We start from the raw sequence: 15,214 nt of genomic DNA on the forward strand, positions 1-15,214 counted from the left end.
AAGAGCTCAGTGCAGTCCAAAAATAAGCGGATGGGAAGGAAGGGAGTCCAAGTCAGAATGTGGGACCCTGTAGTCAAAGATTTTAGATGTGAAAACTTATAAGAGATGAGAAGGTCCAGGTCAGCCCCATCCAGTAGAGTTTTCTGCAAAGACAGAAATGTTCTATATCTGTGCTGCCTATACCAGAGCTAACTGGCCATATTTGGCTATTAAGTATATGACATGTGGCTAGTGCAACTAAGGAAGCGAATTCCAAATTTTATATAATTTTAGTTACTCTAAAACTTAATTTAATTTGTTTTTGTTTTTAGGCCACTCTGTGAAACTTGGTTCCCTGACCACAGATGGAACCAGGGACTCCTGCAGTGGAAGTACAGAGTCCTAACCACTGGATTGCCAGGGAATTCCCTCTAAATTTAATTTTAAACAGCCACAGGCGGTTAGTGGCCACCATATTGGACAACCAAGTGTCAGTGGTATAAATCTTGCTGCTAGGGCCTTACTTCCGGCACAACTACTGCTATCTCAGACCCCCATCACCCATTCCCATCCACCCAGTGCTCTTGCTCTACCCCTAGTGGGCTCTTCTCTGCATTGCAGCCATGATGATCGTTTAAACTGTGGGTCAGATTCTCTCATTCCCCTGCTCAAAACCCTCCAGAGCATCTCATCTTACTCAGGGTAAAAGGAAAAGACTGGTGGGTTAAAGATGGCCACAAGCTCTTTGTCACTTTGTTCCTCCTCATCTGAGCTGGCCCGGCGTCCACTTTAACCAATAGAATGGGATGAAGGTAATGCTCTGGACCTGGCTTTCAAGGGGAACAGCTTCCTTTTCAACCCCCTTGTGGAATACTCACTTGTGAAATTCTCCCTCTTGGATCCCAGTCCCATGCAGAAGAAACCCAAGCTGCATGAAGAAGCCACCTGTAGATGCCGCGTTTGATAGCCCCAGCCAAACTTCCAGCTTACAGCTAGCACCAACTACTGTATTAGACAGCATCATGTGGGTGAGTCATTTTGGATGTTCCAGCCTGCTTGAGCCCCCAGATGACAACACATGAGCAGAAGAACCATCCTACTGAATTCCGTAAACACACAGAATCTTGAAAGATAACAAAACAATGTTGTTTTCAGGTATAAGCCGTGCAATAGTTTGCTTATGCAGCAGTAGATACTGCAAACCAGTCCTTACTGTGGCCTCTAATTGCCCCCCCCACCTTTTTTGAGCTCCAAGATCACTGCAGATGGTGACTGCAGCCATGAAATTAAAAGATGCTTGCTCCTTGGAAGAAAAGCTATGACCAACCTAGACAGCATATTAAAAAGCAGAGGCATTACTTTGCCAACAAAGGTCCATCTAGTCAAAGCTATAGTTTTTCCAGTAGTCATGTGTGGATGTGAGAGTTGGACTATAAAGAAAGCTGAGTGCTGAAGTATTGATGCTTTTGAACTGTGGTGTTGGAGAAGACTCTTGAGAGTCCTTTGGACTGCAAGGAGATCCAACCAGTCCATCCTAAAGGAAATCAGTCCTGAATATTCATTGGAAGGACTGATGTTGAAGATGAAACTCTAATACTTTGTCTAGATGCGAAGAACTGACTCATTGGAAAAGACCCTGAAGCTGGGAAAGATTGAGGGCAGGAGAAGGGGACAACAGAGGATGAGATGGCTGGATGGCATCACCGACTCAATGGACATGGGTTTGGGTAGAGTGTGGGAGTTGGTGATGGACAGGGAGGCCTGGCATGCTGCAGTTCATGGGGTTGCAAAGAGTCGGACACAGATGAGCAACTGAGCTGAACCCCAACCTTACTTCCATCTTTGATCTCATCTCTTCCATTCCCTCACTCACTGGGCTCCAGCCACACTGGCCTCCTTGTTCTTCCTTGAATGAATCCAGCACCCTGGGCAAACTCCTACCTCAAGGCTTCAGAGACTTTGCACCTGTTTGCTTCTGTGTCTGTCTTTCTTTATTTTCTCTAGCTATCTGCATAGCTAGTTTCTGGCTTTATTCAGAGCTCTGCTCATATGTAATCTTATCAAAGAAGTTTTATTGGATCACTGTGATAGAGATATATACTACTCACCAAACTTTCATGTGCTTCACCCTTGAGGTTAGACAAAGCCATGGGATTTGTTCTGGCCAGTAAGCTACAAACAGAGTGATGCGTGTCACTTCTGGGCCAAAGCATTTGTCTGGTTGTTATTAATATAACAAACCAACTCAAAACTTAGTAACTTAAAACAGCAACGATCGTTATTTTGCTCACAAATCTGCAACTGGCAGGCCTCAGTGAGAAAGTTTGAGCCTGTTCAACTTAGCATCAGCTGTGGTGGCTTGACTGGAGGCTGGGATGAGCCAGTTCCAAGATGGCTTGCTAACATGGCCAGCAAGTAGTTGGTAAAGGCTCTCAAGTGGGAGCTCAGCTGGGGCTGAGGGCCAAGGGCCTCAGTTCTTCTCCATGCAGAACTCTCCACAGTTTCTCGAGCTTCCTCACAGCCTGGTGACTGGATCCCCAAAATGAGAATTCCAGGAAAGAAGAGATGAAAGTTGCAAGTTCCTCAAGACTAGAGTCTAGAAAGTGGCCCAGTGTCACTTCGACTCTAGTCTGTTGGTCACAGAAGCCAGATTCAAGAGGAGACACTCAGCAGGAGAAATGTTAAATTATGTGGGGGTTGTGTAGCTTCTCATAGCAAATCTTCCACTGACTCAAAAAGGCTTTTTTTCATTCTGAGTTTGTATCCAGGTCTCCAAAGAGATTCCTTGGTCTTAGACTTTTTTTTGAGGAGAAAAAGCAGAACATGAGATTCATTTAGTTAACAGGAAACCCTGAAAACAACCGAGGGTGAGAAACTGGGTTGCTAAGAAACCTCTGAGGATGGGGGAGAGGGTTGGCGTCCATTGCTAGGCAACCTGGAAGAAGTTAGACATGCAGGTTTCGTAGGTTCCTGGAATGCCAGGCTGGATGCTCTCCTAAAGACGTCTAGTCTGACCACCTAACTGTACAGATGGGGAAACTAAGGCCTCAGACGGCAAGGTGATTAGCCCAAAGTCCCTCCAATTTCTCAAGAAAAGTAAAGACAAATGGCATGGGAGGGCATTGTCACTGGATAGAGCTGGTAGCTGAAAAAGTCTATAAATCAGTAATGACATCAACCACAAACAGCCCTGAAGGCCAGGCCAAGAAATCTAGACTTTATCCTGTAGGTGATAGGTAGTCACGACAGTTTTCGACAGTGGTCAGATTTGTGTGTTCAGAAGATCCTTGGGATGCAATCTGGAGACCCAGGATAAAGTCTAAATGCCTTCAGGGCCCTTGATGTTCTTGCCAGTCTATCTCCTTTCTCCCCACCATTCCCTCTAGCCACAACCAACTTCCTTCCATGTCAGCCTCTCTCTTTAAAAAAAAAAATTATTTATTTTTAGCTGTGCTGGGTCTTTGTTGTTGTGCCAGAACTTTCTCTAGTTGCTTCAAGCGGAGATTGCTGTCTAGTTGCGGTGTGCAGGCTTCTCATTGTGGCCGCTTCTCTTGTCGCAGAACATGGGCTCTAGGGTGCTTGGGCTTCAGTAGTTGCTGTGCACAGGCTCAGTAGTTGTGGTGCATGGGTTTAGTTGCCCCTCAGCATGTGAGATCTTCCAGGATCAGAGATCAAACCCATATCCCCCTGCATTGGCAGGTGGATTCTTCACCACTGAACCACCAGGGAAGTCCCATATCAGCCTTTCTTGCCAAGTCTTCCCTCTTGAATTTACTGGTGTCTAGAAAGCTTTTTCCTTCCCCTGCATCTGCCTCATCCTGCTCTTCTGACTTTAATTGGTGCGTAACAAACTGTCCCCAAAATTAAATAGTACAAATATTAATAGCTGCTGTTTCATTTTGCTCATAGGCTCTGTGGTTCAGGAATTCAGACAGCGCAAGAAAGGGTGGGGGCTTCCCAGGTGACACAGTGGGTAAAGAATCCACCTGCCAAGCAGGAGACATGGGTTTGATCCCTGGGCCGAGAAGATTCCCCTGGAGAAGGAAGTGGCAACCCATTCTAGTATTCTTGCCTGGGAAATACAGTGGGCAGAGGAGCCTGGCAAGCTAAAGTCCATGGGTCACAAAAGAGTTGGGCACAACTTAGCAACTAAATAACAGCAATAAGAGGGGATGGTTTTTCTCTGCTCTATGAACCTCACCTGGGAAGACTTGAGTGACTAGGGGCTGGAATCATCTGAAGTCTGCTTCATTCGTGTTTCTGGAGCCTCGACAGTGTCTGTATCACCTGGCACAACTGCACGTGGTCCCTCCATGTGTTTGGGGGCTTCTTCATCATGTGACAATCTCAGGGTTGTTGGACTTCTTACAGTAGTTCAGTGTGACCTAAGCTTGGAAACCTATAGCGTCATTCCTGCATCCCAGCAGTAACAAGCGGATCACACAGACCAGTCCAGATTCAAGGGGAAGGAAATTCGTGGGAGGGATGTCAAAGAACTTGTAGCCATGTCCTAAAATCACAACAAGCCACGGAGGTCTCAGTCACAGCTTACACATCATCTCCTCAAGGAGGTGACCTAACCACACCCTGCTCCATGACTGGATTAAGGCCCTCCTCTGTGTCCCCCTAAACCCCACTGTCCATCTCCATCAATGCATTTCCATCCCTGTGTTTATTGGTCTTTCTGTTCCTCTGACCTGAGGGTTCAGTGAGGATGGATCATGTCTGTTCTTTCACCTTTGTACACCCAGCTGCTAGCAGAGTGTGGCAAAGCAAGATGTTAATAAATGTTTGTTGCTTGGGTAAGCAAATGAGTGATTCAATGATCTAAGGCATGGAGCCCAATGCAGAAGCCATTCCTTCCTTATCAAGTTTACACACTAGTTGGAGAGATACATACAAAATAAAAACTGTACGTGATAAATGCCAGATAGCTATAAATGCTATTATGAAAAATGAAGCAAAGTAAGGAGCTAGCATCAGGGGGAGGGTAATACTTTATATGAACTGTCAGGGAAGACCACTCTGAGTTAGTGACATTGGAGCTGAGACCAAAGGAAGTGAGAGAGTAAGCCAGTGGTATCTGGGAGAAGAGCATTTCAAGCAGCGTGAACAGCATGTGCAACGGGCCTCTGGTGGATGTGTGCTTGGCAGTTTTGAGGAACAGCAAGGAAGCCAGTGTGGAGTGTGGTGGGAGAAGGGAAAAGTGGCAGGAGATGAGCCCCAGGGTAGGCCACAGGCCAGATCCCACAGGGTTTCACAGGCCATGATGAGGATTTTCTTTGGCTTTTAGTCTGAATGAGATGGGATCCACTGGAGAGTTTTGAGCAGAGTTCAGTATATAGTCCGATCTATAGTTGAAACAGATTTCTTTGATGGCTTTGTGGATAACAAGCCTTTGTGATTAGGGCAAAGCAAGTTCAGTGAAATGGCTGGTGCAGAATACCAGGCAAGAAATGGTGGGGGTCTGGACCAGGAGAGTGGCCTTGGACAAGGTGAGAGGTAATAGGATATAGGACACACCGTGAAGATAAAACCAATGGTCTATAAGGATAAGCAAGCTGTGAAGAAAAGAAGAGTCAAGGATGACCCAGAGGTTGTTGTGCTTAGTTGCTCAGTCATGTCTGACTCTGTGCAACCCCATGGTCTGTAGGTTGCTGGCCTATTAGCTATATAAGATGTTGTGAAGATGTGGGTGGAGCAGCGGGCTTGGCCAGATTGTGGAAACTAGACTTCATTTTTACATATACTAAGTTTCAGATGCCAATTAGGTGTCCCAGGGGAGATGACAAAAAAGCAGGTAGACATACTGATTCTAACAGTGTTGGGCTGGAGACATAGGCTTGAGGCTCTACAGTTCTGATAAAAAGAATTCTAAGATGGCTCCCAAAATTCCTCTCTCCCCTCTGTGTGTGCCTAACACAAACTCTTCCTCCCAGTGTGGGTGAGACCAAGGAGCATGATAGATGTTGTTATTGTGATTGCTGTTCAGGTGTTCAGTCCAACTCTTTGTGACCCCATGGAGTGCAGACCAGGCTTCCTTGTCCTACACCATCTTGGGGTGTTTGCTAAAACTCATGTCCATTGAGTCGGTGATGCCATCCAACCATCTCGTCCTCTGTCGGCCCCTTCTCCTCCTGCCCTCAATCTTTCCCAGCATCAGGGTCTTTTCCAATGAGTCGGTTCCTCCCATCGGGTGGCCAAAGGATTGGAGCTTCAGCACCAGTCCTAATCAGCATTATTTTGATTAAGTTACATTATTGGCAAAGGTGAAGGAATTTCATAAATGTGATCCAAATAAATGTGATTAAATTAGTCAAAATTTATTGAATCAAAAGGGCCATTTCCTTTGGTGAGCCCTTTTAAAGCCCTCTTCTTTGAGCCAAGGGACTTGAAGCTGCAGAGATTCTCTTGCTGGCCTTGACAAAATAAGCCACCATGCTGAGAGGGGGCCTGTGAGGAAAGAAACTGAGTGGCTTTTAGGAATCCAGAATGGCACCAGCTGACAGGAAGAAAACGGGCCTCAGTCCTTTAACCACAAGGAACTGAATTCTGCCCACTGCCACGTGATTTTTGGAAGAGGACACTGAGCTCCAGAAGAGAGCACAGCTCAGCCAACAGCTGGACTGCAACCTTGAGATCTTGAGCAGAGAACCCAGCTAAGGACTCCAGGCCCATGGAGATTATGAAATAAGAAATGCATGTTGTTTTGTCATCAACTTTGTTGCATTTTGTTACATTGGAACAGATGGTCAATACGTCAGCCTATAGGCGTTTTTAAAGCCCTGGAACCAAACGGTTCAAACAGCCTATGCCAGGAACCTGACCCAGAGCTGTATCAGAGAGCGTGAATGGAGGATTGGAGTGGGTGGGACACACCCTGCCAACCGCCCACCAATGCTTCCTACTTCTTTCAGCCACTAGGTGTCCCCAGAGCCCACATAAGCAGGTATACCTGCACCTTTCACAGGTCAGAATCCATTTCAGAAGGAAATGGAAGGAACCAAAACAATGATCTCTCTTCTATTCCTGGTTCCCTCTCCCCCGCATCACCCTGGGAGCAGCAGGGTGGGAGAGTGGGGGTAGGACTAAGGCCTCCGAAGGGGAGGCGGCTGGCCCAAGGCCCGCAGTGCTCTAGCACCATCTCTGGCTTGGGGTTTTATACACTCCCTGCCCTGCCCCCTCCCAGGGCATTGTGAAGGGCAAATAGACCGTTAGCCTCTCTCTCTCCAGCCTAGGCCAGGGGAGGGACTGCAAATGAGAACACCACCAGCAGAGGACTCTGGAGTGACTTGTAGGCTGAAGCTGGGGTTTCTAATTGACGCCCGACAGGAAAGAGTGGAATGTGTGCAGCCCCAGGGTGGGGAGACAGTTGAACTCCTCCTGATGGGGTGGGCATCAAAGGTGCCCAGCTCAGCTGCAGTTGCTGGGCCAGTGACCCTATTCCCTTTGTCCTGTCCCTTCCACCCTCTGTTGCAGACTGGGTTTTCCAGAAGCAGACACTGAGACTAAGTTTCAGGTGCAAGATATTTATTAGGGATAAAGACCTGTGAAAAGAAGAGGGTGGAGGCAGGATTGGGTACAGGAGGTCAAACTGTGCTGCCAGCGTGGACAAGCCCAAGCCTCCCTGAAGGGGCCCTAGGATGAGTACCCCGGGGTGCAGGGCAGGGCAGATACTATGTCTGTCCCACCTGAAGGTTGGAACTTAAGTGGCAGGGATTTATACTTGCATACATTCAGACACCAGATGCAGGCTGCCCTGGGGTGAATCAGTTCTCTTCCTCACCTTTTCTTTCTTAAAGGTTTTGTTTTGGTTTGTGGCCATCTTGTTTTCAATCACAGACTATGAGGAAGCATTCACTATAATTCCTGTACTCCCAGACCCCTTCTGTAGATGCCCAGACCTCCCAAACCTGCTCTAGTCCTCTTTTAAAACATCCATGGTATTCCAGTCCCAAATACCCTAAATGAGGTCTGAACACTTGGCCTTGGTTCTTACTGGGCAAACACACTTTGTCCAACCTAAGGAATTCACTGGATCTGGTAGAGGAAGAATAAGGGGGACAGGGGTCAGTGGGACAAAAGTTTTGAAAAGCCTTGGTCTCAGTTCCCAAAACACACTGGTAAGAATCTCAAGGACTGGAATCATCACGGCTTCTGCTGCTCTTCTTCAATCATCCAGTACATCTACATGAGGGGCCAGTTACATGCTAGGCGTGAGGACCAGCCCCACAGCTCCAGACCCCGAGCTACCAGCCTAACACTATCTGCAGATTCAAGCTGGGAGAGGCAGCACCCTAAAATAGCACTTCACTAGGAGACAGAAGCCAAAATTTAGGGCCCTGTCTCTGACCCAGGCTGTTTGAAGGCCCTTTACAAGTTGCCTCTGCACCTTTGCCCTAATATCCCTCCTCTGGACAGTGGAGTAATACAATTTATGGAGCACCATGTTAAATGCCTCTCACCTCAAACTTTACTCTGAAGCAGGTGCTATTATCATCCCCATGTCACATAAATGGAAAAAAGAGTCAGGGTAAAGTTAATGTGCTCAGGGGCACACAGGTGCTCAGCAGTGGTATCAGGCTTTGGGCCCAGACATTGTGGCTCAACCCTGATCCTTTTTTTAAATTTTTAATTGAAAAATAATTGCTTTTACAGTATTGTGTTGGTTTCTAACAAATATCAACATGAGTCAGCCATGGTCAACCCTGATTCTTAATCTTCATTAAGGTCAGGGTCAAACTGATGCCCTTGGAACCAGGTGTGCCTACACAAGTGTTTCACTTGGTCCCTAAGGATTTAAAAAATATATTTGAACCAACTTTCATTTTGAAATTGAGATGTTCACAGAAAATCCAGATTTACATCTTCTCTTGAAAAATTTAGCCCCCTGGGCACAGTGGGCTGCACTCCCATAGGGTCACAACTGGCAGGAGGTGAGCCATTGCTCCCCTTGAAGTGGGTCATGAAGCCAGTGTCCACCCAGACTCTCATTCATTCATGTCACCTGCCTGGCCTCTGTAGGGACAAGCCTGCCATCCTTAATGAAGACCAGGAGTCCTGAGATGGGGGGAGCAGAGAGACCTAGAGGGGCCAGGTGCCTCCTTGCCTGGAACCTCGAGCTCTTCCTGCATGGTGCTAAGTCACAGGGACTTGAATCTGTCAGACTGTTTGGGGAGGGTTGAGGAAAGGCAAAGACATGTAGAACCACAGGGCGAGATGGGGCAAATACACTTTATTCAGTCCTGGCGTAAGTCCTGCTGTGGGTGCCAGTGCCCCAGATCAGAGGGACCCCTCCCCTCAGCTACGAGACTAGTTCTCCAAGACCACAGACAGTGACATCTCTTCACTCACATGACGTTTTCTGGGATTTTTCATTGTCTTTTTTTTTGTTGTTATTTTTCTTTAAAAAAAAAAGAGAGAGAGAGAGAGAAAGAGAGAAAGAGCGCGCGCAAAAAGGCCCAGAGCCGGAGCACCAAGCTTAAAGGAGGCAGCTGGTGGCTTTGTCAGCGACGGGAACGCGTGGGGCAGAGCCCTGCAGAGACCCTGGGCAGGGGTCCCGGAGGACTCTGGGACCGTTTGTTCCTGAGATTTGTGTGTGTGAATGAGAGTGTGTGCACACCCGGGAGGGTGAACACACGCCGGTGAGATACAGGTAGTGAGGGTAAAGGGGGCATGGGGAGGCCGGAGGGGCGGAGCTTGAGCGGGGAGTTGGAGGGAGAGAGTAACAGCATCAGGGGCAGGGTTTCCCAGGGGCACCCCAAACTGGACAGAGTAGCAGCTGGGCGCCAACAGGACACCACTACTCTGAACCTCCCTTCAGTCTCACTGGCCCAGGTGATGGTCTCTCAAGCCAGCTGCTGAGAAGGGGGGTCTTTTCTTGCTTCTTCATCTGCTATCATGCCTCAGTCTCAACCCCCTAGTTGAGTACCGACGTGTTTGTTTCTCCCACTGAATACTGTCTCTGTAGGCAAAGGGATCTGGATGACAGGTAGGGGCGGTGGGCTTAGGAGGGAGTCCAGGCTGGGAGTGTGCCCTGAGGTGATAAGGGCACTTGGGGAGGGGGTGGGGCGGACAAAAGGACCCTGTCCCCACACAAACGACTACATGTCTTGATTCTGAGTTTTCTTTTTCTCTCCTGAAGGATTTCCAGAGAAAAACCCTGCCCCCCAATTCCCAGGTGGGGGAAAGAAAGGTTGGCTTCTTGGAACCAAGACAGGCTGTTGAGGCAGTCAAGCAGTCGGTGTGGGGGGTGGGGGGTTGTGGGGGTGCATATGGGCTGGGCGACCCCGTAAGGGGAAAGGGGCTATGCCACTTGGGAGTTCCAAGCTCCACACCAACCCTTCCGGGCTGGCTAGTCTTTCTCCCCCTTCCGACTGCTCCTCCCATTTAAGGCAGTGACGCCCCGTCGGGTTGAACGGAAGCCGTGGCTCCTGGATCAAACGATTTCTCAGGATCGCTCTATATCCGCCCCCCTTCTTCCCAGAGCGGCTGACCGAGGCTAGTGGTTCAGCAGGGACCAGCCCCCTCCTCCCAAGAAGCATTAGGCATGCGCAAGAAGGGGGCGGGGTCCCAGTGCTCCCGGGGGAAAAGGAGCGTGCCCCTCCCCCTCCCCGGGAGGGAAGGGCAAGGGAGGAGGGCGCAGGGCCGCCCAGCTGCAGCGCCCCCCTAAACGAGACAGAAGGCGGGCTGGGAGCAGGCGGAGGGAGTCTAGAGCCAAGGGCAGGGGCGTGTCCTCCGGCCAAGAGGAGGGGCGTGTGCAAAATGGGGGAGGGGTACAGGTCTCTCGGAGAGGATGGGAGGTGTATCGGAGGGGGGGGCTGGCTGCTGGTGGCTCGCGGGAGGGGGCAAGATGGGGAAAGGCTCGGATGTCGGAGAAAGGGTGGGGGTTGGGCTGTCTTGGGGTGTGTCTGCGGGGGAAGGGCTTGTCTGGATTTGAAGGGGGATGGGCACGTCTAGGAGGGGGGAGGCTGTGCGGGAGATGGGGTGCCAGCCTCGGCCTCCGAGGGGCCCCAATACCTGATTCCTGTATGTAAACAGCTGGTTTGGGGGCGTGCGCGCCCCGCTGACGATGGGCTCAGTAGGTGAAAACCAGGTCGGCGATGCTAGACGGGCGCCAGTCCCCTGCGATCATCTCGGTAACCTCGGGGGTGCAGTAGTCCGGGAACTCGAAGTGCGACGTGCCCGAGGGGGGCGGCAGGTCCGGATCGCGGTCCAGGGCGCTGCAGTCCAGGCCCGCGGGGCCGGGGGGCCCCCTGGACAGAAAGCCCAACGGCTCCTCCCCCGACGCCACCTTCTCCTCTTCGCCTTCCTCGGCCGCCGCCGCCTCCTCCTCCTCTTCCTCCGGCTCCTCGTCCTCCGACGGAGTTGGGGAGGCGGCGGTGACAGCCGCCCCCTCGCCCGACGGCCCTTGGGCACGCTCGACTGGTCCTCTGGCGGCCCGCCCCGCCGGGACCATCCTCCACAGCTCGCGTCCGGGGGTCTCCACCAGGCGCACTTCCAGCAGCTCCTCGTCGTCTTCGTCGTCGTCGTCCTCGGGCGCCGCCGCGCCGCCCCCTAAAGGCCCTCCCGCCGCTCGGCGGCCCCCGCGGCCAGGCAGTTGCGGCCCGGGCTTGAGCCTGCTACCGCCGCCGCCGCCGCCGGGGGGGCGGGGCCGCGCCTTGGCGGGCGCCCCCTTGCTCTTTTTGCGCGGCCGGTACTTGTAGTCCGGGTAGTCCGCCATGTGCTTGAGGCGCAGCCGCTCCGCCTCCCGCACGAACGGGATCTTCTCCGAGTCCTGCAGCAGCTGCCAGCGGCGGCCCAGGCGCTTGGAGATCTCGGCGTTGTGCATGTCGGGCCACTGGTCCATGATCTTCCGCCGTTCGTGCTGCGACCACACCATGAACGCGTTCATCGGTCTCTTAATGTGGCCGCTCGGGGTCTTGCACCAGCCGGGCTCACGCGCCCCCTCCTCGGCCGGCCCGGGCCCCGGGGGCGGTGGCCCGCCGTCCCGCTTGGCCCTCGCGCCCCGCTGCTGCACCATCGCGCCTGGGCCCGGGGCCGCTAGACGCCGCCGGGGGCCGTCCGCATCCTCCGCGGCTGGGGGTGGGGGAGGAGGCAGCAGCGACGGAGGGGCGGCCCCGCCCCGCAGCTCAGCCCGGCCCCCGCGAGCTAGGGAGCGAAGAGCTGGGCGCTCCGGCCCAACGGACGGCGGGGGGGAGAAGGTCAGCGGCGCGGTCTCAGGCGGGCTCAGCGCGCCCCCGCCGCCTCCGGCAAGTTGTGCCCCGCAGCGCGCCACACATTGTTTTGCGGGGGGCGGAGGAACGGCACCCCTCAGGCCCCGGCGGGCTCTTCTTGCAGCCTCCTGCTCGGCTGCGGCCCGCGCGCGCCGCTCCCCACCCTGCCGCCTTCCAGTGTCTTTCTCCCCGCGCGGCCCCGCCGGCGCGCGCGCCACCCCTCCCCCTCGCCGTCTGCGGGCCGCTGCGGCGCGCGCGGGGCCGCCCCGTGTAAACACCGAGGTGCCCGCTCGGGCTACGGCCGGGCCACGCCTCGCGCTCGGGCTGCGCGTCACCCGTTGCTGGGCAGAGAACCTGGTATTTGCATCTCCCAATCGCTGGCTGCCGAAGCGGGGCGGGGCTCGGGCTGCCAGGCTGGGCGGTCTGGTGGCTGGGATTGGGGGTGTCGGATGAAGTCGGTTTCTTTTCTTAGGCTGGGGACTAGCGGGAGGGTGAGGGGACGCCGAGCAGGCTTCCCATCTGGCTCCCAAAGTCAGTCCCCGCCCCGCGTTGCCTTTGAAATTTTAGCTTACTCAGTGACACCTGCCGCCAGGTAGGACCTCGGCTCTCTCCTTTTTAGGGGGCGTCTTTTTGAACCGTCCCAGAGCAGAAGGTGAGGAGACGTAGGCTCAGGAAAGCTCTTTAAGGGGACAACCTCATCGTGTCATTGATGTAACCCTTGCCTAGTATCCAGCCACATAGGGGCTCAACAAATGTTTTGGGTCCGATGAACCAAACCTCTTCACATTTTTCTCCTCCTTTGAGGCACCACGCGAGTCCTGAGAAAGAAGGGCACATGCCGCCCACTTTCCAGGTGCAAAACACCAAAGATCTGCAGATTAGGACTCATCCTAGGCTCGCGGTCCCAGCTCTCTCTTCCCTGCACAGCGCACGAAGGGGCCGGGACACCTCGCCTACCAACTGAGGGTCCTGAGTAGGGCGAACTTCCCGCTTTTCACAGTTCTTAGGCGAGGTTTGAAGATACGTGGGTGCCCCATTCTCAGGTCCCACACCCACATCGCGGCCAGCCCGGTGCCAGACTGGGGCGCGATTGCCCCTCCCGAGTCTGGAAAAGCGTGCGCGGGCACGGGGGCGGAGCCCGGCCAAGGGGCGTGTACGAGGCGCACGCTCGAGGCGCGTGGCGGGGAGGGGCTGCGCGCTCCCATCTCACCACGTGTGAGCTAGCTCGGGCACTGCGGGGCGTGTGCTGCCCCTGGGGGAGGTCACCTTCACCGCGCGCACGTGGGCCCGGCGATGGGATGGGGCGCTGAAGCGTCGCTCCACGGAGTCGAGAGCTGGGAGGGGTCGGGGTGAGGGTCTGTAGGGTAGCATTTTGCTGGGGGCATAGTGGGCAGTATCCAGGCTGGAAGGTGCGGGTCTCAGGCTGTAGACCTCACCCACCCCTGGACGGGCGGGGGCTGAGAGCGCAGCCGGAAAGTCTGGGGTGGGGAGGAAGGGTCGGGGTGCGGCCCCGCAGATGCTGGGGGGCGGGGTGATGCTCTGGGTGCCCGGGAGGGAAACTGGAGCTTCGGTGGCGGGAGGGGGCGACTCTTAAAGGCACAGGGCACTCGGAAGGGAAAGGTTCTACACCCAGCCAAACTGTTCTTCCGGCCTTTTATTGGAAGCTGAGATCTGACGATCCCCGAGTTTAAACCTTCACAACGGTAGCCTGGACGGTTCAATGCTCGATGGAGTCAGGATTCCTGTATTCATATCTCAATGCCTCCTTTTGCTTGCCCTTAAAATAGAAAAAAGCAGTTTCTTCCTCATATGGTTATTTTACAGATTAAATGGGATATAGATATTAGAATTTCAAGTACTTGTCTCCTGAATATTCCTCAAACACAGAAGGCTTGGACCAACCTCAGGGCCTTTATAGACGCTGTCTCTTCAGCCTAGGAAATTCTCCCCCATCCCCACATGGCTGGTCCATCTCATTCTAGCCTCAGTTCACACTGACTCTGGAGATGGCCTGCCCTGACCACTCTCTGCTGTTGCCCACCCATTCCCGTGTCTCAGCTACACAGAATTGTAGGTCTGTGACAGTTTTATCATTGCCCATGATTGGTTCGGGTCATGGTTGTATATACTTATTTGTATATAATACAGTAAAACCTGGTGACATCAGCAGCTCAACACAAGAACTGGAACATGGATAACAACCTACCTTCTCCTATGAACTCCTTTCCCATCCCATCCCCTGCTTCTTCTCACCTGATGTAATGTTTATCCTAAATCTTCTCTTATACTTAAAAAAAGATGAGCAGCTTTATTAAGATATAATTTATATACTAGACTATTTACTCATTTAAAATATACAATTCAATGAGATATTAATTGAGCTATGCATCCATCACCACAATCAGTTTTAGAGTATTTTCATCATTCCCCAAAGAAACTCTACTCATTAACTCCTCCATCTCTTCCTCTTCTGTAACCCCCAGCTCTAGGCAACCATAAATCTACTTTCTGTCTCAATAGATTTGCTGCCCCATTTTACATTCCTATCAGCAGTGTATGAGGGTTTCAATTTCTCCTTTCTCTTTTTAAAATGTTTTCTTAAAAATACATTATCTTGCCTTTAGTTTTAGCATAAAGGTATGCTGTATGTAATGCAGGAGACCTGGGTTGGGAAGATCCCCTGGAGAAGGGTAAGGCTACCCACTCCAGCATTCTGGCCTGGAGAATTCCATGGACTGTCGCAAAGAGTCAGACATGACTGAGCAATTTTCCCATGCTGTATGTAATACTCTGCTATTTACTTTCTAATTATTATAGTGGTAAGATTCATCTGAATGATTGCACCTGTGTAGGGTTCCTTCATTTTTCCATTGCAGGGATGTACTACAATTTTTCTATCTAGTGTCCTATTCCTGGACATTTGTGTTATTGCCAGGTTTTTGGTCTTATGAAGAATGTTCCTGTTAACAATCCTAAATGTGTTCCTGGTGTTCAAGTGCTGGAAGGTCTCCCAGGTATCT

General features: G+C 52.1%; 1 protein-coding gene across 1 annotated transcript; it reads right to left on the reverse strand.

Annotated features, from left to right (window-relative positions):
- Positions 1-7,492: 7,492 nt before the first annotated feature.
- On the reverse strand, positions 7,493-12,382 carry SOX12 (SRY-box transcription factor 12). Its single transcript, XM_027977043.3, has one exon. It carries the CDS (start codon positions 11,999-12,001, stop codon positions 11,057-11,059), a length of 945 nt encoding a protein of 314 aa, XP_027832844.1. The 5' UTR covers positions 12,002-12,382; the 3' UTR covers positions 7,493-11,056.
- Positions 12,383-15,214: the final 2,832 nt, after the last annotated feature.

This window comes from Ovis aries, chromosome 13 (assembly GCF_016772045.2).
Source record: "Ovis aries strain OAR_USU_Benz2616 breed Rambouillet chromosome 13, ARS-UI_Ramb_v3.0, whole genome shotgun sequence".
Lineage (NCBI taxonomy): Eukaryota > Metazoa > Chordata > Mammalia > Artiodactyla > Bovidae > Ovis > Ovis aries.

Excerpts from the sequence above, each read along its gene's own strand:
- SOX12 (XM_027977043.3), bottom strand. The coding sequence starts at position 12,001 with ATGGTGCAGCAGCGGGGCGCGAGGGCCAAGCGGGACGGCGGGCCACCG.